Below are 25,959 nucleotides of genomic sequence, written 5' to 3' on the forward strand. Positions count from 1 at the left end.
CTTGGCTTTTATTGTGGTGCTGCATACATTGATCCAAGGGAAAGTGAGTTCAGTGATGCTTGGGATATAATATTTTCTGGAGTAGGGGTTGCTTTGAGAATGCAAGATCTTTGGTAAGACACATCTGGGGTTCAAGCATGACTTTCTTGTTTTTTTTTTTGTTTTTTTTTTTTTTTTTTTGTCGGTCGTGGGGCTTGAACTCTGGGCCTGGGCGCTGTCCTTCAGCTCTTCAGCTCAAGGCGAGCGCTCTACCACTTGAGCTACAGCGCCACTTCCGGTTTTCTGGTGGTTTATTTGAGATAGGAGTCTCACGGTCTCTCCTGCCCGGGCTGGCTTTGAACTGTGATCCTCAGATCTCAGCCTCCTGAGTAGCTAGGATTACAGGCGTGAGCCACCAGCGCCCGGCTTCAAGCATGACTTTCTTATGTGACTGTGGGCAAGTTACTTTTATTTTCTCAGTCTTTATTTCTTCTTGCCTCAAAGTCAGCATAATAATATGATACTTGAATTATTTGAAAATTGAAGGAGATTTATATTTAGAACACTTAGAATAATGCCCAGAGAAGTAAGCGTTCAGTAAATATTAGTTATGATTAGTATTTCATTTCCTGGGATGTTTTTCTTCTTGAGCTTCCAGTCTTGTATTATTTGAATTTGAAAAATCCTTTAGGCCCACCTTTAGTCCTAATTTCTGCACCAAACTTTCTGTTTGGAATGATCTCTTTCTAAATTTTGTATAAATCCTAATTGAATATAAATGTAACTATATAAATCTTACTTATATAAAACTTTTCCTCTGGCATTTATCTGTACATTTTATTATATGCATGGCTAGTTTTAAGTTTCTTAAAAATAAGAGATTTTTTTTTTTGCTGCCTAATTCCAAGAATCTAGAAGTCTCCCAATAAAAAGTAATTTTTATAATAACAATAATATCAAATTGCAATTAGTACCCTACTTATCTTGATTTCTTACTCAGTGCCTAACACACAGAAATTGTCTTTTGTAAATCTGTTTCCTAGAAAATGTGTTAGGCTTTATTCAGTGCTTTTTGCAAAATATTAATGATGAAGATTACCTTACCTTATTTAATAGATTGTCCACTGTCTTGTTGAAATGTACACTGAAGACTGAATTTGAAGTACACTGAAGACTCAATTCTTCATGCATGGAGTATTTCTTGTAAATTCATATTTGTTAATTTTGTGAGCTTGATTGGCTTCTCCGGATCACCAATTCTCTATGCCACTGTCTCTTCTGTCTCTGGGTGTGTCTCAGAGGTTGAATACACAGCAGGCTGTGACATTGGCTTAAACAGAACAAGAACGGGATGGTTAGTTTGTCAGAATTGTGTAGTGTAAAACTAGATTTTTCCTCACCATTAGTGAATTTTGCTTTTACCTGGCTGAAATTTGTAAAGGCCTGGTGCTTTCCAACCTCCCCCACGTCCCCCCTCCCCCAATCTAAATAGATGTAACGCCTTTTTAGAATGAAACCAAGGCATTTTTTTTCAGTAGATTTTGACAATTGATCTCTATAGCATACATAGCTCAATTAAAACACTGGAGCAATTCTTCCATTGGTGAATACCTTTAGCTTTTATGTCCTACAGAACCAAAAAGATTCCTGATGGCGAAATTGAATTTTTGACCTAGCAAGAGACTACTTATAGTCATATTTTACCTGGTGACACTTTCTCTCATCCTTTGTATTTCTTAAATGAGTATTATCACCCATTTAGTTTGACCTTGTTTCTCTGTCCTGTGTATCAGATCATCTCGTTGAACTAACAAAGCACCACCACTTTGAATTCTAATCCTTGCCTTTCAACCCCTCCTTCACATTGTCCTTTAACCATAAGAAACTTGTCTCTTATAAAGTATACTAAGGAAGGTTATTAACACATAAACTGTTGGGGACTGCGGTGTCTTAAATTGTTTTGGCACGTGAGTTTTGTGGTTGTTGTTGGCATGTGAATTCTTCACATCTTTTTAGATACTAGGAGCGTGGTGTTCCAGCCTGTTTGTTGCCTTCACATCAATCAGCTGAGTTGCTCTCAAGTGGCCCCATATTTCAGTGCACTTTGTAGCTTAGTTTAATTAGAATTAAAATTTCAGTTAGATTTTAAAGGAGATTGCATAGACCATTTACTGTTAAGGAGAGTAAAGCTATATTTCTAGTTTTAAAAACCAGTAAAGTTAATTGAATTAAACAGTACTTAATTAAATTCTCTTGTTGTATATTAGCAAAACATGTCTCTTATTAAGCTGTTATACAGTATCCTTTAGATTTTAATTCTGTTGGAATTCCTGAAGATGTAGATGAATTCCTAAAAAATCTATTTCCTTAGGATTAAACTTTATAAAACTGATGTCCTGTTACTTTATGTGTGGGTTTTATGCATTTTTGTTTATACATTTAAAATATAATGTTAAATATTTAAAGAATGAACATTTCTGCAGTTTGAAGACTGTAAATTTCCTGAGCTGTAAACCTAAATGGCTCCTGACTAAAAATGGAGTCTAATTTAGTTTTGTAATATTATCACTTGCATAAAATTTTATTGTCATTTAAATGCTCAGATGTGTGTGTGTGTGTGTGTGTGTGTGTGTGTGTGTGTGTGTGTGTGTGTGTGTGTTTCTAGTTGTTTTCTAAATCCGTGCACTGTCTAGACAATAGGGCACTGTTATTGGTAAAGTTGTGCTGTACTTTGGACCATGAAAGAGTGCTATTCATCTCTTGGTTATAATTTCAGTTTCTATTGTACTTCTCTTATATAAGCCTTGGTTGAAATTCACTCAGTTGATTTCATGGCCATTTCCACTCAACAAACTCTTAGAATTTTAGTCTCAGGTATCTTCATAATCAGTGTTTATTTTGCTTTCTTCAATTAGAGTGATATAGGAGACTGAATTTTCTTTCTTTCTTTTTTTTTTTTTTTTCTTTTTTTTTGGGGGGGGGGCGGTCCGGTCGTGGGGCCTGAACTCTGAGCCTGGGCGCTGTCCCTTAGCTCTTCAGTTTAAAGCTAGCACTCTTCCACTTGAGCCACAGTGCCACTTCCGGCTTTTTTCTTTTTGCGTATGTGGTCCTGAGGAATCGAACCCAGGGCCTCAAGCATGCAAGGCAAGCGCTCTACCACTGAGCCACCTTCCCAGCCCTAATGCTAAAATTTTAAGTGTTTTCTTTAGCAAATGGGCTAGTTATAAATGGCAGGGAAATTAATTATTAGATAAATTATGTTCTATTCAATATTTATACTTATTTGTTGGGTTTTGGACTAAATTGTATAAATCTTTAAAATTGTAATTAATTATTTTAATTTTGGTCTTGAGAAATATGTTCATCTATAATGGTTTATGAGCAGCTATCTGTACGTGCTTTCACAATCATGACTTAAAAACTGAAGCTCTTCCAAAAGAACAGTTGCTAACACCTAAAAATAAAGGTGGTTCTGTTGCATCTTTGTTTGGATCTATAATAGAATTCCCCTGAAAATAGTAACATTTTCTACATGAAAATATGTTAATAATTTAACTGTTCTAGCAGTAGTCTCCTGGAAAGTGCCTATCTGTAGGAAAACCACAGACTTGTTTGATATTGGGGCAAAAAACAACCTGGTCGTTTCCTTCTGCTGAAGTGCAAATGTCCTGTCTTACTATGATTCCTTTGCAGTCAGTGATTAAGCAGGTCTGATACTGAGACATGAACTGTCCCTTGGGAATAAGGTTTAAGTAAAGATAATGGCAAGACTACTAGATTATCCATTGTCTTGTTTCAGTTTTAAAAAAGCATAAAAACATAGATTTTAAAAATAGAAAATCAATAGTGGTAATGGCTGTTTGTAACTTAGATACTTCCTCACCTCAGTTAATAGGCTTACAAGAAGCTTGTGAGTCAAAGGTGGATAACTTAGGGCCTCTTCTCCCCCCCTCCCCCCCCAATGAAATATACCTTGATATGCTACCAAAAAAAAGAATATGTCTTGGCCCATTTATTTCTAGGATGTTGTGTTCTAATAGATTCTGTTGTTTTCCTTTTCGTGAGGTGGAGGGGTACTAGTACCAGGTTTTGGAGTCAAGACTTTGCACTTATCTTTAGCTTTCTTGCTCACTGCTAGTTCTCTACCAACTGAATCATGTTTTCAGCCCAGCTTTTTTCTGGTTACTTGGAGATTGAGTGTCTCAGAATTTTCTGCCTGGGCTGGCTTTGGATTGGGATCCTCTAGGCCTCAGCCCTATAAGTAGCTAGGAATATTGGTATGAGCCACTGACATCTTACTGTAAAGGAAGCTTTTGATGGCTTCACTGTCAGTCGTTATACTAGCCTTCTAACAGTTGTACTCCTCTCTCTTTGCTCTGTACCTCATTCTTCTTTTGTCCTTTATCCCCTGTCCCCCCCTTCCAAAAATATATAGTCAATGAAAGAAAAAAAGGCAAGAGGAGCTATAATAAACCCCGTGTTGGATTGTGACAAGAACTGTTAGTATGAACCCCTATTATACAAATGGATAATAATGCAGTGTGTGTGTGTGTGTGTGTGTGTGTGTGTGGGTGTGTGGGTGTGTGGGTGTGAGGGGGGGAGGGAGGAAGGGAGGAAGAAGGGGTATGTGTTTTGTTGGCCTGTCTGTATAACTAGATCTCTTAGGCACCTAACACCACCCTGCTGATGTGAGCATCCAATGACCAGTTCTTGCTTTCTAAATAATCAGTTTTCAATCAAAGGAGCTAGGGTTCCTTGGCAAAATGGATGATTCCAGAGTGTGCCAGGAAAAGTGAGTGCTGAACCTGGCTCACTTTATGTTGCTAGAGAATAAGGAAGTGCTGAAAAAGGCACCAAATCACTCTGACGGAAGTTGGGGCTACTTCAGTAACAAAATAAAGACTGGTTTAATTTTTTTTTTTAATGTTGTAGTCACATTCCCCTTCTCCTTACCTCAGTCCCAGACAGCCTTTTCCTTAACTTCTCTGTGTCTGTGGCAGAGTATATAATTGTTCAGCAGAAGGGATGATAAAAGGGCAGGGACCAGGACGTCATGTGTGCTGTAACCCAGCCACATACTCCCTCCTGTGCCCCAACTGTCAAAAAGTTCATGATCTTGTTTCCAAGACTGTCCCACACTGAATCTAGAAAGCAAATATAATCTTTTCCTTCTGACTATCTGAGAAGTAGTCATTGAAATAGAAGCACATTTACTAAACAGATATATAGGGTCTCTTACCATATGTGTGGCACAGCATTGGAGAGGTGCTTGCCAAGGAAAGCTAGGAGGAGAGTAAAAAGCACCATTACCTTGAAAACAGCATAAGCTTCACCTTGCTGATGGGGAAGCTTACTAGCTGATGTGAGTTCATAGTCTAGAAATTAGGTGATAATTTTTCAATGATGAAGTTGTTTAATCTTCCAGAGTGGTATTTTTGTTCTATTCTGAGATTTAAAAAAAATATTAACAAAATATTCTTCTCTAAAATTTCTTTGATGAGCCTTTTCTGGGATTAGTGAAGATTGACATTTTTTTTTCTACCTGAAGATTATTATTGTAGGTCAAAGTTGTCTAGGAGATTCTCACAGGTTTTCACACTATACATACTCAGAAAAGTATTCTTTCCACTTAATAGTTAATCTAATCAGGCTTTTAAACTTCAGTCTTCTGATGTTGTGGGCACTGATTGGGGCTTGAACTCAGGGTTTTGTGCTCTACCACTTGAACCAGCTTCTGCTTCTGGCATTTTCTGTATGGCTAGGATTACAGGTGTGAGCCACCAGAACCCAGCTAGATGACTGGGTTCTTTTACAGATAGGTTTACCATCCCTCACAGCCTTTTTTGTGGACTCTAGTATCTTGGAGCTGGTGTAACCTCCTGTTAAGTGATCACAGAGCTTCCCTTGGCAATTGTGTGCTTTCTTTTCTGGGGATCGTTTGACCTGGTAGAGCTCCTGAGGCAGTAATTTGCTCTGATTATTTTAACACAGACCTCAGTTTTTTCTGTAAGGACAAACATATAAGCTTCCTAAGATCAATTTGTTTTGAAGATACTTGTGGACCATTTGAAAAGCCTTTACATTTGCTTTGAAATACTGAAGCTAAATCATGCATTTGTAGTCCATAGTATGGCTGCTAGAACACAAAAGTTGATTTATTCTTGGGGTAGTTAAGAGGCAGGGAACTAAGAGAAATGGCGATCATTTAGTGTTGTCATTCTGAACCACATGAACTCTTAATGTGTTCTTGACACATTTATTTAGAGAAAATATTCCTAAGATGTGGACATCTGCTTTACACACACTGGTAAGAATCTTTAGACTACACATGAATATTGCATTGCATTAACCCTATTAATTATGCCCCAGAAAAGGACACAGCTCTGTGGCAAGGTGCCAAACACATGCCAGTTTGAATAAAATCATGCCTTTCTGTTACTTTCTCCCTTTATAATCTCTTGAGTGTCAAGTCATTCTACTTTAGGTTGGGATGGGAGAGAGGAATCTGCCAGTAGTAAGGGTCCAGTTTGATGAGAGTGCTTTTGTTTTTTGGATGTATCTTTTATACCTAATCAAATATATGCATGCATAATACTATGAAGAAGCAGGTGAAGGGTGCACTGGTGGGTCCAAGTTTAACTTGCCTGTTTTAATTAAGGAAATGATGACACATGCAAGTGATTATGTTAACATGTTTTTAGAGCATGCTCAACTTTCTGTATTATATGTCTCTGATAATGCATTTCTTTTTCTATTTCCAAACATGATTAATGTGTCACATAGTGTTAACTATGCTTCCTCCCCAGCCCCCCCAAGAGATCAAATGGGAGGCAGCCTGTAGAAGCTAAATTATTCGGAGAGGAGTCAGTGATTGATTTAAATATAAAAGGATTAATTGGTCCCTGAACCAGACTATTAAACTGCACTGTGATCTTGGCTGAAAGTGGAAGAATGGATTACAAGTGTGTTGTGAAGAATAAATGACTACATTTTTCATGGCTTTAATCCTTTTTTCTGTGTTGCATATTCTGGTTTTATGTACTGCACTCCATTGTGTGCTTAATTGATGCAGAGGGGATTGGCTATGTAATGATTAAATAGGATAGAGGCATAGAACCATCACTGACTTTTAAGGTGGTCCATTTCTTCCAAGGTAGCTAAAAGAATCCCTATGCAATGAATATTTCTGGAAACTTTTTTTAGTCACAGCTCCAGGCACAGAAGTTAAATTACACTGAGTAAGAAATTTGAAAGTTCCCATTATGTGAGGACATTGTTCAACATGGACAGCTAGCAATGGATAAATACAATCTTTTATCCTAGGCAAACTGAATTGAGGCTTCAGCTCTTAAAAGTAAACAGATTAAAGCACCTTAACATTCTTTTGTTGTTGTGTTTGTTTCTTATGGTTTGGAGGTTTATGTCAGGGATGGGGAAGTTGAGATCATGGGCTGTACTGTTGATTGAAGTCTGCTTTGATTAAGAGAAAACCTACCTTCTGGGATAGCCCTGCAACTTGGCAAGAACACTGAAGATTGATATTTGCCAATAACTAGCAGCATTTTACCAAATAAGTGTCAGCTCCAATTTTATTTTCCTTTTGCTGGGGAAGCTATGACTCCTTGTATATATTTGTGAGTGAGACTTGTACACCTGTGTTGAGTGTGAAGGGCCCTGCTCTAGGACAGGCAAATACCAAATGTGGAAAGCCTTTAAAGGACTTGCTAAGCAACTGTGTGTCATTTGTGGGCCAGAGTCACAGTGACCTCAGAAGGTAGAGTTCTTCCTGGCCTTGTCTTTAAAAGTATGAGGACACAGCACTGTTGCATTTCTCTGTCAGCTTCTATTAAATGAGCACTGAAACATCATTCATGTCTTAGATAACATGGAGGGAGTTAGGGAGAAGAAAAGGAAGCAAAAGAAAGGAAAGACAGCGTTGACTCTCTTTCTCATGCTTCATCTCTTCCTAGAGCTTCATAGATGGGAGGCAGAAAAAATAGACAAGGGGATATAGATTGAGGAAAACATAGTGCAGTGTAGAGCAATGACATCTTGGAAAGCAGCAAGGCTGCTGGGTGATACAGTTTTGCTGAGGTTGGCTGTGTAAGTCACCCATGTTGTACGTACCTGATGAAAGGCAGCATATTGAAGTTACATCTGCATATGCCTCTTTGTTAGGGCAGCTGTGCTTTGAGCCATGTGTGACGACCTAGCCAGATGTCAGAGGTCTGTCTGTACGTTTCCTTCAAGCCGGCAACTTCACAATGACTGTCATTCAGACTTCCCATAGTGTCAGAAAGCTTGTGTTTTTGTAGAACATAAGCAAAACATTTTATGATTTTAAGATTCATAAATATATATTAAGTAATTGAGGAAGTTACAGCTTTTCAGTGTAGTTCTGAGGAGCTGTGGAAATAGGCTACTAAGCCAAAGTTTGGTGTTATTATCCTATCTTTATAAGTTTGGGGTTACTAGCTTTTTTTTTTTTAAGTGTCTGTTGATTCTTTATTACTCATACTCTAATATAAAATCCTTGTATTTAATGAGAAGAAATGGTAGAAAAGTTTATTTGGTTCATTACCTACCTCACTGTCTCCCTCACATTTTCTTGATGCATTGCAAAATAATGAATAAGAGTGGGAACAAAAGGATTTACTTCATAGTATTTTAGAAAAATAAAAATTCCAAGCATTTTAAAGTAAGCAAATGAGAATTTTGGCAGTTATGGGTTACTGGAGATAAAGGTTATTTTAATCTGTATATTCTTCTAGGAACACTCCCATATAATATAATCTAGCCTAATGTAGCAACCTCACGTGGAATTTTAGTATGACTTTACAAACATTTTAGGGTTTTGTGATGTTTGCATCTGGTCGTTCAGTTGATTAGAGCAGCCCCCGTCTGCATCTTGGCATCATAAAAATTATTTTTCATTGTTTTTACTGTGAGAGTGGGAACCTTCAAGCTCTTCTGGTCTTTTTGTATCAAAGACACACCCAACCACACACCATTCTCACTGTTCTTGACTTCTAGTGTAAGAGGAACCTAGGAGGCTAGGGACCCAGGAAGGTACAGTGAATTAAGTCATTTGGACACTAAGGCACTGGCCTTTGCATGAACACAGACATGTTGTACCTCCACAGGAGCCCTGTGGTGTTGGAGAATGAATTAATGTACCACCCGGGGCCAGCTTTATTGCTGTTGAGGGTAGAAGGGTCGAAAAGGACAGTTTAATTTTGTTCATGTGTGTATGTGTCTGTGTCTGTGTGAATGTGTGTGTGTGTCTGTGTATACATGTATTCAATAAGACAATTTTGTTTAGCCAACAATGTTAACTTTTCCTTAGAAGAGTGATTATTAATAGAACTGCAGTTTAAATGTAGCAGTTTAATAGCTACAATAAGTACCATACTGCTTCTGAATTAAAAAAAAAAATTGCAATGAACTTTCCTGGACATTTTCATCACCTTGTAATCAGATATAACATATAATTTAAAAGGACGTGACAAAGCTTTATACAATCATATAAACAAACCTTGTTAATTTGGTTATTTTAATGCTACCCTCTTTTAAAAAGAAGAAAAAATAGGCCTTTCAAGAGGAGAAAGCTGAATAATATGTGCAAGTGAAGGATCTCCATGGTGTCTTTTTGAGGACTGCCAAGTAAAAGGAAGCCATAAAATAGCACTGACAACTATTCCCAAGTGATGATCTATAGAGCAAAGCAGATTGCTCTAGCAAGAGGTGTAGTTAGCAATAACGTGGAAAATTTTAAGATGAAGAGTTCATTACACAGGAAGCATTTAGATAAAAATTACCTAAATGCATTTTGCATTGTAAGTCTGTTATCAAAATACTTTTATACCATGAACAAGAGCATATTAATATTCATAATGTATTTTAAAAGCACATGTAATAGTTGCATTCTGAAAACTCAGTTTAAGAAGTAAAAATACCATCTTTTTAAAGGATATTGTAAGAGAATAAAATTACCTGGAACACTTGTCTTTTGAGCTTTTTTGCTCAAGGTTAGTAATCTACCACTTGAGACACAGCTCCCCTTCCAGCTTTTTTTTTGTGGTTAATTGGAGATAAGAGTATCACAAATTTTCCTGCCTGAGCTTCTTGGAACTATGATCCTCCTGTTACAACCTTCTGAGTAGCTAGGATTACAGGTGTGAGCCACCAGCACCTGGCGTGTGTGTGTGTGTGTGTGTGTGTGTGTGTGTGTGTGTGTGTGTGTGTGTGTGTGTGTGTGTGTGTGTGTGTGTGTGTGTGTGTGTGTGTGTGTGTGTGTGTGTGTGTGTGTGTGTGTGTGTGTGTGTGTGTGTGTGTGTGTGTGTGTGTGTAATATACATACATGAGTTGGTTGTAGGGCTTGAACGCTGGGCCTGGGCCCTGTCCCTGAGCTCTTCAGCTCAAGGTGAGCGCCCTACCACTTGAGCCACAGCACCACTTCTGGTTTTCTGGTTGCTAATTGTAGATAAGAGTTTAACAGACTGTCCTGCCTGGGCTGGCTTTAAACCACGATCCTTTCAGCCTTCTGAATAGCTAGGATTACAGGTATGAGCCACTGGTGCCTGGCTTCCTATTTTATATTTTTGTCACTCCTTCCTAATCTAGTTGAATCCATATCAGTCACTTGTGTTTCTTAAACAAATGATCTTAGAAAGTGCTGGCATTCTGGCCTGTGGCTGTAATTTCAGTATTCAGGAAGCTAAGGCAAGGGGGATCTTGCTGGATCAGCTGGAGCTACATAATTAGTGTTAGATGAGACCTCCCATCTCAAAATCCAAAAATCAACAAAAAGGTAGCTTTTATAAAGCCTAATTAGAAATGACATACAACCTTCTTCCATGGATAATGATTTCCTGCTTGAAAAACAGTCACTGTGCTTATGGACTGTTCTGTTCTTCTCACAATCAAACTTTCTAAAGAAACACAACTAAAACTTGGGTTATACTGTATTCATCCATTCAGTGGCTATTTATTGTGCTGATTCCAATTCACTGGGCTAGTGCTAGATGATGTATCTGACCGTGGGACGTACATGGTCTTCTATGATGGTGAGAGAGGCCTCAGAATGCCCGCGCGCGCGCACACACACACACACACACGGATAAGGAGGAGGTGGTGTGTGACGGAGGTGCTGGGCATATGATATGATATAATGAGAGACCAGATTTAAAGAGTAGAATAAGGGTTGGGAAGGTGGCTCAGTGGTAGAGTGCTTGTCTTGCATGCATGAGGCCGGGTTTGGTTCTTTAGCACCACATAAGCAAAAAAAGCCGGAAGGGGCGCTGTGGCTCAAATGGTAGAGCACTAGCCTTGAGCTGAAGAGCTGAGGGACAGTGCCCAGGCCCAGAGTTCAGGCCCCACAACCGACAAAAAAACAAAAAACAGCCGGGCGCTGGTGGCTCACGCCTGTAATCCTAGCTACTCAGGAGGCTGAGATCTGAGGATTGCGGTTCAAAGCCAGCCCGGGCAGGAAAGACCGTGAGACTCCTATCTCCAATAAACCACCAGAAAACCGGAAGTGGCGCTGTAGCTCAAGTGGTAGAGCGCTCGCCTTGAGCTGAAGAGCTGAGGGACAGCGCCCAGGCCCAGAGTTCAAGCCCCACGACCGACAAAAAAACCAAAACCAAAACCAAAAACAAAACAAATTTCTTTACTCTCTTGGTGTGAATCACAGTATAGTTGAAAGATTAAAAAAAATGTTTTAAAATAAAAAAGAAAATTGACAAAAATTTTTTCAATTTTGCATTTTTTTCCTCAGGATTTTAGACTTTTCTCTGAGTCTCCTAGTAAAATGGAAGAAAATTTTAGTGGAAAGGGATAAAATATCACATAATTATTTCAGTGTTACTGTAGCTATCCACACCAACCCCATTGTGAGTACAGGAGTCAAAAATGTTTTGATAAGTGTGGCAGTGGATATGTGGCTTAAGTGGTAGAATGCCAGCCTTGAGTGGAAAAAAGCAAGCAAAAGCTTGAGGCCTTGAGTTCAAGTCCCAGTACTATTAGGTGCACTCAAACATACAACCCCTCCCCCCCCCAAAAAAAAAAAAAAAAAGATGTGACTCCTGTCCTCACTAAATGTAGATAGAGGGGTTAAATATGAAAGGGAAAGAAATGATTGAGATGTACAAAGATACATAGGAGTATTTACCCTCTCGTGACCTTAAAGATAATTTAGAAGGTAGTGAGTTAGGTGTGTAAAGTTTATTCTAGTCAGAAGACCTACAAGAGCAAATCCCCAGAGGTAGGAAGCAGTATGGCACACAGTGGGAGTCCTGTCTGAAGGGGAGGAAGCACATGGTCAGGTGCTGTGTTGGTAGCTAGCATCTTCTTTGCCCTCTACGCGTTACCCTTTTGTATTGATGCACTTCAGGATTCTTACTTTAGAGAAATGCGTACTCATTATTTAAAACCCCAATGTTTTGGGAGGCGGAAATGAGGGGCATAGGCTGCTCACAAGCAGTGTGGTATTTACCCCAGTGCTTTGAAGCAAAACACTTTCATGCTTCTTCGTGTAATTTGGAAAAACAGCAGATCTTTGAAAGTTGTAATGGAGTTAGAAACATCTGGTGAAGTGTTTTAAGACATACTTACACCAAAGGTGGAATATGAGGCTAATCGCCTCCCCTAGTAAGCAGGGAGGAACTTAACCTAAGTCATGTTATTTACTTAAAGTAAGAATGTCTTATTTTGAAAAAAATTACCGTAGCAATCTCTTGTTTCCTCAGTAGTATTTGTAGAGGGCACTTAAAATTTTTTTTTTTTTTAACAAACTCTGGGTATAACCTAAGGCCAGGTGTTCATTAATCACAGAACAATTATTTCATCCTTTGTTTCATTTTTATTCAAAATTATACATGTTAATTTTCTTAATAATGCAAGTGGTAAAATATAAAGCTAATCATTATGAAGACCTTAATATGAATGTTGTCCAATACTTCAAAAATAAAACTCAGTTGATCTCACATTCACACTTCACATAGAACTTAAAACATTTGTGCTCTCCTTCATTTCTTCTTTTGCCCACTTCCTCCTCCTCTGTTCTTTACACTTCTCCCCCTTGCCCTCGGACACCCTCTTTCCATGCCTCTTCTTTTCTTTCTCTCCTGTTTCCCCTTCTCTTCTCACATCTCTCTTTGGTCTTAGCATCCTTAGGAAAAACCTGATATAAAGAATTTTTGTAGTTTAGTTTTAGATCACATTATACCAGAGATAATGAATAGTAGAAAGCCATGAGTACGATGGTAAAAATAGGGAAGGGAAGATTACTTTAAATGATGTGGTAAAAATAGGCCTTGCTGATTTGGTGTTATATTTAAGGAAAACAAGTGTGAGAAGAGAGGGTCATATTAACATCTGAGAGGAAGAGGGAACAGTGGGTGCAAGTTGCAGTTGCTTCATTGGGAGAATTGCTGGAAAGTCTACTAGGATGGAATGGAGTGGAAAAGGGGGAGAGAGAACAATGGGAATTTGGTCTGGGAAGTAACTGGGGCAGTTACTGGGCTTTTGATTTTGCTCTTTAATGGGAAGCCATTAGATAATTAGGCTTATTCTTAAATCATTACTACCTTTCATTACCACCCTTTCCCTCCATCTCATCTGTCCCTCCCCTCCTCCCTTCTCCATATAACATGGCAATAAGTACTATTTTGAATTTTTCGTAATTTTTAAAAACTAATGGTGACCTCTTAGACTCCATTCTAATTGTGTCACATAATTTCTGCATTTAGAACTCCCCAAACTCTAGCTTGCTCCGCTTCTTGCTTTGTTCTTCCCCCCTCCCCCTCTCTCCCTCTAACCCTTTCCCCAACCCAACCCCAATCTCCTCCTCCTCCTCCCCTCTTCCTTTTCCCTCTTCTCCCCTCTTCCTGACCCCCCGCATTTTTTCTGCCTCTCTTTCCTTTCCCCCTCTCCCCTTTTCCTTCCTTCCCTCCTCTCATTTCTTCCTACTATTGTAATTCTGTGTTCATTTGCTTTGGTCTACTTAAAAGTATTTATATGTTGTACATAAATCACTGTATCTTAGTCTTTCAACACACTTTGATTGTGCTTCTGTGTCTCTGTTTTTCCTATCAGTCTCTTGCTAGTCTAACTACTCCTGGTGCCCCATTTCATTCACTGTCATTCCAGCACTTTGCACGGGACACACGGTATGATCGTTGTATTTGTTCTCACATACATTTGGAGATAGATCAGTGTTACTACAAAACCTATTCTGTAGCTACACTACATTTGTACCTGCCACCCATTTCTTATAATAAATAAACTATTTATATTTATGGGATAGTGGATATGAATATGGATGAGTCAGCACAAACCCTTAGCTAAAATTCACATTTGAAAACTTGCTTAATTCACAATCAGGAATTTTTTTTTTTTGGGGGGGAGTCCTATTATAGCTTATGTGTTGGAGATAATGTCTTCGTAGTACCCCATCCCCCTTTTTTTTGTAGGCATGGGGAGGGGTCTGTTGTAGGGCTTGAACTCAGGGCCTGGGCACTCTTCCTGAGCTTTCCCCTCTCATGGCTAGTGTTCTACCACTTTGAGCCACAGAGCTACTTCCAGTTTTCTGAGGGCTAATTGGAGATAAGAATCTCATGTTGACTCCATTTGTGATCCTCAGATCTCAGCCTCCTTAGTAGCTAAGATTACAGGCATGAATCACCAGTGTCCAGCACCTTTTTTTTTTTTTTTAAAGGACAGCACTTTTGCTGTTGCTGTTTTATTTCTGTATGTGCTTAAATAGTGTGTATCTTTCTGCTTTGTGAACTTTGAAATTTAGAAGTGTTATCAGCAGCCTAAGAAAAATTTTCAAAATTCTTCTAAAATTATAACCACTATTTTTGTTTATCATGCCAAACATTCAAATGCTAAGAGTAGAGGTTTCCTGATGGTACAACACCACACTTGTCAGAGAACAATCTTTGTGTTTCTGACTGTGCCAATAACATGTTTATCATTTTAGTCCAAATCTTCTTAAAGCATTATAATTTTTATTTGAAACAGAATTATTATTGAGCAATACTCAAAATATGCTTTATAATATTGACCAAAGCAACATCTTAGAGGAAACTTTTGAATCGTGGTTTGGTATCATGTTTTTGGTTCATCAGACAATAGTTTTTATGAGGTGTTTTGAGGAATAGAAATGTATTACAGCCGGTCTAAGGCCAAAGTTAACAACTTTGAAAGAATATGGAGCTGTAGTAACTCTTGAAATTTTTTTTGTGACATTTTATTTTTATCAGTTTTGAGCTCATTGTGTAGAAAACGGAGAAATGGAATGCTTCAATATAATTTTGTAATGAGAAGTAAATTGTAAGCCAGACCAGGGGGTGAAGGCTATAATACCAGCTAATTCGGAGCTGAAGCAGGAGGATGACAAGTTCAAGGCCTCCTGGGCTACATAGACCCTGTCTTAAACAGAAGTAAATATATAAGTTATGAAATGTAAAGTAAGATGCAAATTCATTTCGTAATTATTTAGTTACCTACACAGTTGCATATTGAGAGTACACATACACATGTACACACATACCAGTGTCCTTAATTGGTTGTTTTAAAATTTGAGACAGGGTCTTGCTGTATTTTTCAGTGTTGGTCTCAGCTTCCCAAGTGCTAAGATGACAGGCATGTGCCTCCATAGTAATATTTTCAAGGCAACTATTTTAACCTCATTTGAATATCGTAAGCTTTAAATTTTAATGTTATTGTATTCTACCAAATATAAATAAACCTTATCATTCAGTGTTCCTGAAACTCAGTTTTGGTTGAACAAGATCAATTTTGTTCACAAGCCTCTTTAAAAAATATCAGTGTTTTAAATTCAATTTTCTCCTTTACTTAATACTTCTGACTGTTCACCATGAATATGCCCTAAGAAAGAAAAATATTGAGGTTTTCTGCTGGTAGAAGTTTATATTTGACATAGTAGATTTAGATTTTATGCAACAAATAGGAAGCATTCTGCATAGTAACTTTCAAAACTTCAGAATGCGCAGAGATAATTGCAGATTTGCTAGGCAGCTTTGAGTTTCTGGACAAGATATTTTGTCAGTATTATGTGTGCACAGTCAGTAGAAGTTGTGTTCTGTTGGTTTGAGGTCAGCTCTGTTGGCTGACTGGTAAAGCAGGGCTGTATCTTACCTGTAGTTGCATTTCTAGCACCCGTTTTCTACCAAAATGTAAAACTGAGCCTCTCGTTCTTTTTTTAGTGAGCATTTGTCCTGTGCTTTCACATTCTTTCTTCATGGAGAAAGTAATGTGTGCACAAGTGTGGAGATTGCCCAACACCAGCCAATTTATTTGATCAATGAGGAGCATATACACATGGCTCAGTCTTCACCTGCACCATTTCAAGGTAAGTCAGTGGTGATGTGCCTGCTGCACCCCTACACCACCACCAAAGGGGGCAGGCGTCTTATCCAGGAAGGGTTTTTTGGTGTTTTGTTTTTGAGCCAGGGTCTTACTATGTAGCCCAGGCTGGCCTCAAACTCATTCTGTAGTTTCTAAGCTGGTCTCCAACTTGCATTCCTCCTGCCTCAGCCTCCTGAGTTGCTGAGATTATAGGTATGCATCACCATGCTCAACCCCAGTAAGGTTTTGTAGGATGAAATATTACCTTAAAAGGACATCTTGAAGGCAAGGTAAGCATAAGAGTCTATTTTAGAAGAGGAAAGGAAGAACTATTTCACAATAATAGTTGTTCATTTAGGAAAACTGTATATAACTGTAAATATATATAACTGTATACAGTTATATACAGTTTTCTGTGAAGTTGTATTGAAAATTAGGATATAGAGGATTTCTTTCAGAACCAAATAACATTGGAATAATAACATTGCAGTGAATAGTTGATGAATTTTATAAAATGAAAAGTTTTTATTGTGCTAGTTAACAAGGTTTCAGGAGAGTAATGGCTTACAAAAGATTATTGTAAAACACAGTATTTAAAATTTCAGCCAAAATCAGACCTGGAGTTGATAATGTATAATTTCTTCAGTGATGTTAATATCTTTAGCATTTTCTTTTAATTACATTTCCCACTGATAATAAGTATTTGGTTGTGATTTTACTTGGTACATTTGAAATTTATGTTGACTGTCTTGATGTCCCATAGTAACTTCCATGTCCTTTTGGTCTGACTGAACAATTTAAATCTTCATTTTTGTTTTTGGAATTCAGAATTTTCTGTGAATGATAGTATTTAAATGTTACTATACTGGGTTGCACTGTAGGAAAAAAATCTTCAGTTCAGTATATCATTTGCTGGATGTCTGGTTGAAATAGTCTTACTATCTCAGATGCAATATAATTTAAGAATACTAATTTTATCAAACTTGATAAAATATTTTAATTTTCTAGCACCTAGATAAATTAATAACTTCCATTTTATTTATGATTGATTGTTTTTCTGATTTAATTTAATGAAAGAATCTATTCTCCAAATACAAGCCTTTATTGAGAGGCAAGGAAAGACACATTAAATCCTTATTCATCTGGGCCCCAATTATTCACCAGGACCCCACCTTCCACTTCATGTATCTTGTCATTCTGTGAATCTGGGGTTTCAATTATGAATTACTGTAAAGTTTAAAGATACCCCGTTGTGAAAGTCCTCATTGATGTGCTATTATGATTTATCAGAATTATCTAAATACTCTGTTTTCTTGAGCATAAATGTGCAGAGGGCTGTCTGACTTCACCTTAGACTTTATTGCCCCAAAGGAAAGCAGTTGTTGATGCTAATAAGGGGAATCATTGCTCATGAGGAACTGGAGCTAACTTTCCCACCTTATAGGTTGGGAATGATAATATTAGGACTACCACTTCTCTGCAGACCAGTTATTTTAAATCTTAGTGGTTTGTTACTTCTGCTTTGAGTCATAGAAGACTTACGGAACACTGTCCTGCTTATTCTTGTGATTGGTATGGAAAGGACAGATAATTAGGGACATGGATGGCATATAGATGTGTAGTAACATAGTGATGCAGAATAATGTGAGAATTTTCTAGACATATCAGTGGAAAAAAATTGCCCTTGACGGTGTTTGATGGAGACAGCGATCCCATTTGGATCATTGAGGAATGGGAGAAACACTCCAAAAAAAATGTATGAGCCTTTAGTTCATCTCCTTCTCTCGATTGATACGGTGGTAGTCCTGGGATTTGAACTTAGACCTTGTACTCATATACCTCTTGAGCCATCTGCTGGCCTTATTTGTTTTGGTTATTTTTGAGCCAGGGCCTTACCTGATGTCTGGGACTACCTGGACTGTAGTCATCTTCCTACTTCCTATTTGTACTTCCTCTACATAGTTGAGGATGTCTTTCTTTCTTTCTTTCTTTCTTTTTTCTTTCTTTCTTTCTTTCCTTTTTTGGTACTTAAGTGGAATATTTTAATGAATAAATAATGGCATATCATTACAATGTAATAAATAATGGAATGACAGTATATTTAAAAGTAATTTCCTAAAAACTTGAAGGCATACTAAGCTATTAAAGAAATGCCTAAAAAATTTAATGAATAAATAATGTTAAAAGTATCTTAGAAAGAAGCACAAATATACATCTGAAGCCAGGAACTGGTGGCTCACACTTGTAATCCTAGCTACTCAGGGAGCTGAGATCTGAGGATCATACTTCAAAGCTAGCCTGGGCAGGAAAGTCTGTGACACTCTCAAAAAAACTACTCTTGAAAAGAAAAGAAAAGCTGACAGTGGTTGAGTGGCTCAGTTTCAAGTGGTAAGCACTCAAGTACAGTGCTTATCTTGAACAAAAGAAGTTCAAGGACAGAACCCAGGCCCAGAGTTCAAACCCCAGGAGGAAGCATGTATACCTCTGAATTATTTCCACTTTAACTGGGAATTTCAAGTGCATAATGGCTGTACCCAACCATTATGTGGTTCCAACCTACAATAGCTGGGATGGCAACCTTGTGCCACTGCATTCAGCCATTGGTTGAGATGGAGTTTTGCTAGTTTTTTGTGTAGGCTGGCCTTAAGCCAGCTCTTGAGCCCTGAAATCCCCAGTGTCTGCCTTTTGCATAGCTAGGGTTTCAGGGTTCAAGCCTTGAGAAATCACACTTGGATGTCATCTATCTGTTATAAGAAGTGGTCATCGGAAAAAGACAACCCATTTAATTATAATGCTGAGGTGTATTTATAAACAGAAAGTGATTCAGAGAAAATGATCTTTATTCCCAGAAAAGTATTATTTGCAAAGTTGAATAACTTGCCTTTGAAGGTAAGATCTGCTTGAGTTATTCACAATACTGTGATAAGTTCTTTTTTTGGTGTCCTGACTCAGTAAAAATGACATCAAATCAAAAAGTGGAAGTAACTAGGACTCTTGAGTACCTGACTTTAAGGTCAATAAGTTTATTGTCAACAGACGTCTAAACCAGCCATAACTCAAATTATAAGTAAGCATTATGCTTCAAGCTTTGTATATTATGAATTTTCTGTTATAAGAAATCTTATATATTATTCTTTAATTACTATAGATACTCAGGAAGTCTTAGGACATCCTGAGTAGATTTTGGGCTATTGACTTGTTATCTTCTTTCATGGGAAATTAGGTATTCATACTGCACAACCATTATTAAATAGATAGGAATATGCTTTAATGTGCAGGCAACTTGTAAAGCCCAAATACTTTAAAAACCATACTTTATAAGACTTTAGGAAATAAAGGACAGTGCATGAAGTGCTGCTGTGCTTTAACTTAGTTACCAAAAATGTAGAATTGCATGTAGAATGATTTCTGTAATGCAAAGCATACAATTCTCTTCTTTTTTTCTTTAGTACTGGTAAGCCCTTATGGCTTAAATGGCACACTAACAGGCCAAGCATACAAAATGTCAGATCCGGCTACACGCAAGTTGATTGAGGAATGGCAATATTTCTATCCGATGGTGCTAAAAAAGAAAGATGAATTGAAAGAGGAAGAGGAATTGGGATATGATGATGATTTCCCTGTGGCAGTTGAAGTAATTGTCGGTAAGAGAAAATATTCATTATAATTGCTTCATTTTCTTTAATTTTCACAATCATTCAGGTCCAGCAGAAGCCATTGCTGAAATTTCCCATCTTAATTTTGATTCTCTTGACACAATGATGTATGTATCTGAGTAGTTATCTTGCCTAAACCTTGGTGGTTACTACATTACAGATTTTATTGTCATCATGTTGGAACCTACCATGTTTGACAGTTGTTAATTTTCTACTGAGCTTTGGTCCTTAACCACAGCATCAAAGTATCTCTTTCAGTGAAAGAGACAGTCTTCTATGAACTATTTCTCAGGCCCGACTCTGTCTGTTCTCTTTCCTTACAGGTGGTGTTCGGATGGTCTATCCTTCAGCTTTTGTTTTGATCTCTCAGAATGACATCCCAGTTCCTCAGAGTGTTGTCAATGCTGGAGGCCATATTACAGTTGGGCAGCAGGGGCTTGGTAGTGTGAAGGACCCAAGTAACTGTGGAATACCTCTGACCCCTCCCACCTCTCCAGAACAGGCTGTTGTAGGTGAGTATACTGGGGGAAAGAAAATCCAGAAAATAGTATTTTTCCATTGCTATGGAACAGGAGAGCCACATATAGCTGGAAATGCTACTAGAAGAGATGGAGTTAATAGAGTAACTTTGTTATTTACAAAAATAGAGAAGAAAAGTTTTAAACAAATGGAACTATGTATTCCAGTATTTTAGCTGTGCCCATCCATATTCACCTTTTGGTGAAACAGTATTGTTGTAACTTTTTTTTTTGCAGGGGGGTCAGTTGTAGGGCTTGAACTCAGAGCCTGGGCGAGTGCTCTATCACTTTGAGCCATAGTACCACTTTTGTTTTTCTGGTGGCTAATTGGACATAAAGAGTCTCATGGGGACTTTTCTGCCCATGGTAGCTTCGAACTGTGATCCTGAGATCTCAGCCTTCTGAATAGCAAGAATTATAGATGTGAGCTACCAATACCTGGCTTGTTGATTGCTTTAAAAAATACATATATTAAGAACTGTAAGTTACAAAATGATGGACTTCTCTTGTCCAAAAGACCATTGATAACCAAGGACAAGTCCTAGCAGACCTATGAGCTATGAACAAATACTTCATTCTCTCAGTAATCTGTCAGTAATAAATGCTAACTACATTAGACAGTTTTGAGAACTTGATACTTTGTCTTCATGGAAAATTTTAGAAGTTATTTAAATTGAGAACATTTAAAAATTTTTTGTTGAGTAATATACTTCCTTATACCAACATTTTTTTGGTTTTTAGTTGACTTCAGTTGAATTGAAAATAGGGTCATTAAGGCAAGTTCTCAAAGTAACAATTGCGATTGTTTATGGACACTTAATATGACCATGTTGGTCAGAGCATTAGAGTAAACTGTAAAACGTAAACAGTCTTGGGAGCTGAACAACTAGGATAAAAATAAGGAGCTAGGATACACTCTTGTACAGTAATTTCTGTGTGAGTTAGATAAGGTGGCTTTTCATTGTTTTCAGCATAGCATTTCCCATGCAGTAGGCATTCCACAAATGTTTCTGGTTGAAGAGTGTATTGGGGAAAAAACTAGTTTTTGTGATTGATCAAGCCTTGTCTTAAAGCAATATGAATTTATGAATTTATTTAATTTTCATACTTTCTCTGAGTCTCATGCTTTTTCTTTTTCTGTTAAATACATACTTTACAAATTGTTAGGAGCATTAGATAGTATATGTAAGAGCATCTTATAAATAATACTGTAATATATAGCTAGGAGTTTAAAACATTTCAAAGTAATACTCAAAACTCTAATTTTAGCACGCATTATTAAGTTACTTAGAAGGAACTATTCAGATACTCTGTGGGAGACATAGAAGTGACAACATGCTGGTTACTGGTGGCTCACACTTGTAATCCTAGCTACTCAGGAGGCTGCGATCTGAGGATCACAGTTAGAAGTCAGCCAGGGCAGGAAAGTCTGTGAGATTCTTATCTCCAGTTAACCAGTAGAAAACCAGAAATGATGCTGTAGCTCAAATTGTAGAGGGCTAGCCTTGAGTAAAAGAGCTTAGGGGACAGCGCTTAGGCCTTGAGTTGAAGTCCCACAACTGACAGAAGAAACAAAGTAGACAACACTTAATCTTTGTATTGAAGAGCCATGTAATTGCTAAGACGGTAGAAAGATGTTAATGTCGGCCTGCTGTATCCACAGTTGTGTTTCTATAGACCCCATTAATTACAGATTGAAAGCATTCAAGGAAATAAACTGCCTTGTCTTGAACGAACACACACACACACACGAACACACACACACACACACACACACACACACACATACACACACACACACTTTTTTTTCCTTCAGATTACAGATTGAAAGCATTCAAGTAAATAAACTGCCTTGTCTTGAACGAACACACACACACACACACACACACACACACACACACACACACACACACACACATACACACACACACACACACACACACACACACACACACACTTTTTTTTTCCTTCAGTGTTCCCTAAACAAAAAATATAAAGGCTACTTACATAACATTTGCATTATTTTGCCTGTTCTAAGTAACCTGTAGCTAATTTACAAGATATAGGAAAATATGTGTAGATTATATGTGAATACTACATTTTATATAAAGGACTTGGAGATCCTTGATTTTGGTATTCATAGTGAGTTTAGGAGCCAGTCTCCAGTGGGTCCTGAGGGATGACTGCAGCCAAGTTCAAGTAGTAGAGCAGATCTGAATGCTTCCTTGTGAAAAGGTTTTTTTTTTTTTTTTTTTGGGGGGGGGGTGGTCTGGTCATGGGGCCTGAACTCTGGGACTGGGCGCTGTCCCTCAGCTCTTCAGCTGAAGGCTAGCGCTCTACCACTTGAGCCATAGCACCACTTCCGGCTTTTTTTCTTTTTGCTTATGTGGTGCCGAGGAATCGAACCCAGGGCCTCTGGCATGCAAGGCAGGCGCTCTACCACTGAGCCACCTTCCCAGCCCCTTGTGAAAAGATTTTGCCATCAAGTTTTACTACAACTACTTTAAACTGGAAAAGAAAAACCTACTTTTATAAATAACCTTTTGTAGCATTCATCATAGACAAAGTATATTAATGTAAAGATTGAAATTAGATTTGTTTTTGTCAGTTTGAATTTTTAGCAAGTACACTAAAGTATTAAGTTTTTCTTTGTCGGTTTCTAGGTTTTTTTTGCCAAATTTATATTCACCTTAAAATTGATGGTTTGCTTTATACATAATGCCTTGTCTGCCTGTCAGTTCAGAACTATAAATTTCACCCTTCAAATACAAGATGTCTGGCCAGGCACTGGTGGCTTACACTTAGAATCCTAGCTACTCAGGAGGCTGAGATCTGAAGATCTCAGTTTAAAGCCAGACCAGGTAACAAAGTCCATGAGACTCTTAGCTCCTATTAATCAGCCTTGCCAGAAGCAAGGCTATGGCTCAAGTGGTAGAATGCTAGCCTTGAGCACAAAAGCTAAGAGACAGTGTTCAGGGCCTGAGTTCAAGTCCCATGATATGTACAATTTAATTAATTTAATTTTTTTTAATTGGTCGTGGGGCTTGAACTCTGGGCCTGGGCACTGTCCCTCAGCAATTCAGTTTAAGGCTAATGCTCTACCACTTGAGCTACAGTGCCACTTCTGATTTTCTGAGGGGTTAATTGGAGATAAGCGTCTCATAGACTTTCCTGCCTGGGCTGGCTTTGAACCACAGCCCCTGGCACCTGGCTATAATTATTATTTTTTTAAACCTTCCAAAGAAACCCCAAGAAATTTTCCATTTTGAGTTTCATGTGGACTTCATAGTCCTTCAGTCCTGCCCCTACCTCTTACTCTATAAATATGGCATCATGCTAGATGTTGGATAAATAAAGCTTTTATGTCACCTCTTTTAAACAAGTTAAAAGATTCTGGTATGCTTATGTTAAAACAAATTTGGCAAGATTTTTATGTCATAGGATGCTGAATTATGTGCAGGAAGAAGAGTGCTGTCATTCCAGCATTGAATATTGGCATTTTTCCTAAATAAATAAGTGTAGATTCCTTTGTATCTCCAATGGCCAAGAGGTTCTGTTTAACAGGGGATCTATCAGGGACAAATAGTTTTGGTGAAGTTACTCATCTTACTGGGATGGGTACTTCTACTTGTCTTTATCCTTGGAGGTAGCAACATCCAATATACATTTTACAACTTGTTTAGTTCCCTGTAAGCTAGCACCTACATTTTAGTTTATTAAGTGCTACTAAAGAGTATTTGTCTAGCTTCAACGAGAAGCATCTCTGTAGCTTGCTTTCCCCTACCTTTTCCTTTTGAGGATACTGTGTGCATATGAACTGCTTTTTGGTGTTTATGATGGACAGTTGTAAAATTGAATTGAATTCTTTTACTTTATGAACCAAGCCAGACAACTTTCACAATAAGAAGTAACAATGAAAGACTACGCTTCTTGTGCTTCAACTATGTTAACTATAAAATAATGATAATTGTGGGGGGTACCAGAAGGCTTCAGTTCTCTAGCATGTAAACATTCGGGTTTTTGTTTTGCTTTGTGTTTAAAGTTAGAGATAGGGCTAACTATTAAGATCAAGTAATGATCGTGTTGTATTGCATTGCTATGAAGAATAGCTTGTGTTATAAGGTTGCTTCTTTTTTTTGGATAGGAGTGGAGGTTTTCTAGAAACCTAATAATGTATTTAATAAATCAAATAGGTGAAATTAATGGATATGGGCTTTGTCTTATATCAAAAAGGAGTATTAACATTCCCACTGACTAGTATCACCAGTGGTCATTGGGAACATAGCAGAAGAAATGGGTTACATATCAACTGGAGTTAGAGAAAGAGAGACCAGTGAACTTTTAATCCTCTGACATAAAATGCCAAGACAACCCTTTTCAGTATTGTAGCACTAAGTGTTTATAAGTAATGTCAAATGTGGGAACAAACAGTTGTACACACAAATTTGAAATTTGACCTTGTTAAAAGATTTGTGCTGTTAAATCCTTTTTTCTGCATGGGCACCATTTACAGATATTATACAACCATTGAGCTAAATGAGCATCAAGCTCTCTCTACTGCTTTGGCCTTGAGACTTATTTGTTGTATTCTGTTTTAAAAATTCAAGGAATATGTGTTTGAGTCTTTATTGTTGTAATTATGCTTCCTTTCTTATACTTATATCCAGTGCAGGTGGAGTAGGAACACCTCTGTATGTGAATTGCCTTACAGTTGTGAGTTGATCAGATCAGCTATGTTAGGGAGAACACAAAGATTCATACAGATAATGTAGAGCAGAAGAAAATGTCCTGACACAAATTTTATTCTTACCTATAGGTAGTGTTAATGCGAAGGAATATGGATAAAGCTTCAGGAGTTCTGACAGTTGAAATGCTTATTTTGAATATAATAGCCTGTGTATCCGGGGACATTTCCAGAAAATTCTACCACTACAAATTGTCTTTGCTTTCTAGGTGAAAGTGGAGGTATGCAGAGTGCTGCCAGTCACCTAGGTTCCCAAGATGGGGGCATGATAACTATGCACAGTCCAAAGAGATCGGGGAAGATTCCTCCAAATCTCCACAATCATATGGTCCATCGAGTGTGGAAGGAATGCATCCTCAACCGAGCCCAGTCCAAGTATGTTTGTGGGTTATGTGCTGGTCATGGGTTAGTTACCACCTTTCAACTGCGACATGGAAGCAGTCACGTCATACCCTCTGTGACCACACTTGACATGGCTTTACACGTGTTTTACCTTTTTAGAGTAAAATTCAAAACAAAGTTGATAAGGTTGACATACGTCACTTGATTCCTCAGGAAAAATGTCAAGTGCCTTATCAGCTAAAGAATGGCATAGAGTTGGTCGCAGTGGCTCAAACTTGTAATTCTAGCTGCTTGGGCGGCATGCACATCTGATCCATCATGGGCCAAATGATTTGGTAGGCCTTGA

At 37.9% G+C, this 25,959-nt stretch overlaps 1 protein-coding gene across 3 annotated transcripts in view; it reads left to right on the top strand.

Moving 5' to 3' along the window:
* Positions 1-25,959, top strand: part of Med13l (mediator complex subunit 13L) — a 207,107-nt gene that overhangs the window by 129,368 nt on the left and 51,780 nt on the right. For all 3 annotated transcript variants that reach the window (XR_011371693.1, XM_070021419.1, XM_070021420.1), the window contains exons 5-8: positions 16,212-16,357; positions 19,803-19,997; positions 20,333-20,521; positions 25,481-25,646. Coding sequence is in view for 2 of the 3 variants with exons in the window: in XM_070021419.1 (XP_069877520.1) it covers positions 16,212-16,357; positions 19,803-19,997; positions 20,333-20,521; positions 25,481-25,646 (696 nt within the window). In the remaining variant the exon portion in view is untranslated. The remainder of the gene's footprint in view (positions 1-16,211; positions 16,358-19,802; positions 19,998-20,332; positions 20,522-25,480; positions 25,647-25,959) is intronic.

The sequence above is a fragment of the Dipodomys merriami genome, unplaced genomic scaffold (genome assembly GCF_024711535.1).
Source record: "Dipodomys merriami isolate MVZ:Mamm:240054 unplaced genomic scaffold, mDipMer1.0.p SCAF_142, whole genome shotgun sequence".
Lineage (NCBI taxonomy): Eukaryota > Metazoa > Chordata > Mammalia > Rodentia > Heteromyidae > Dipodomys > Dipodomys merriami.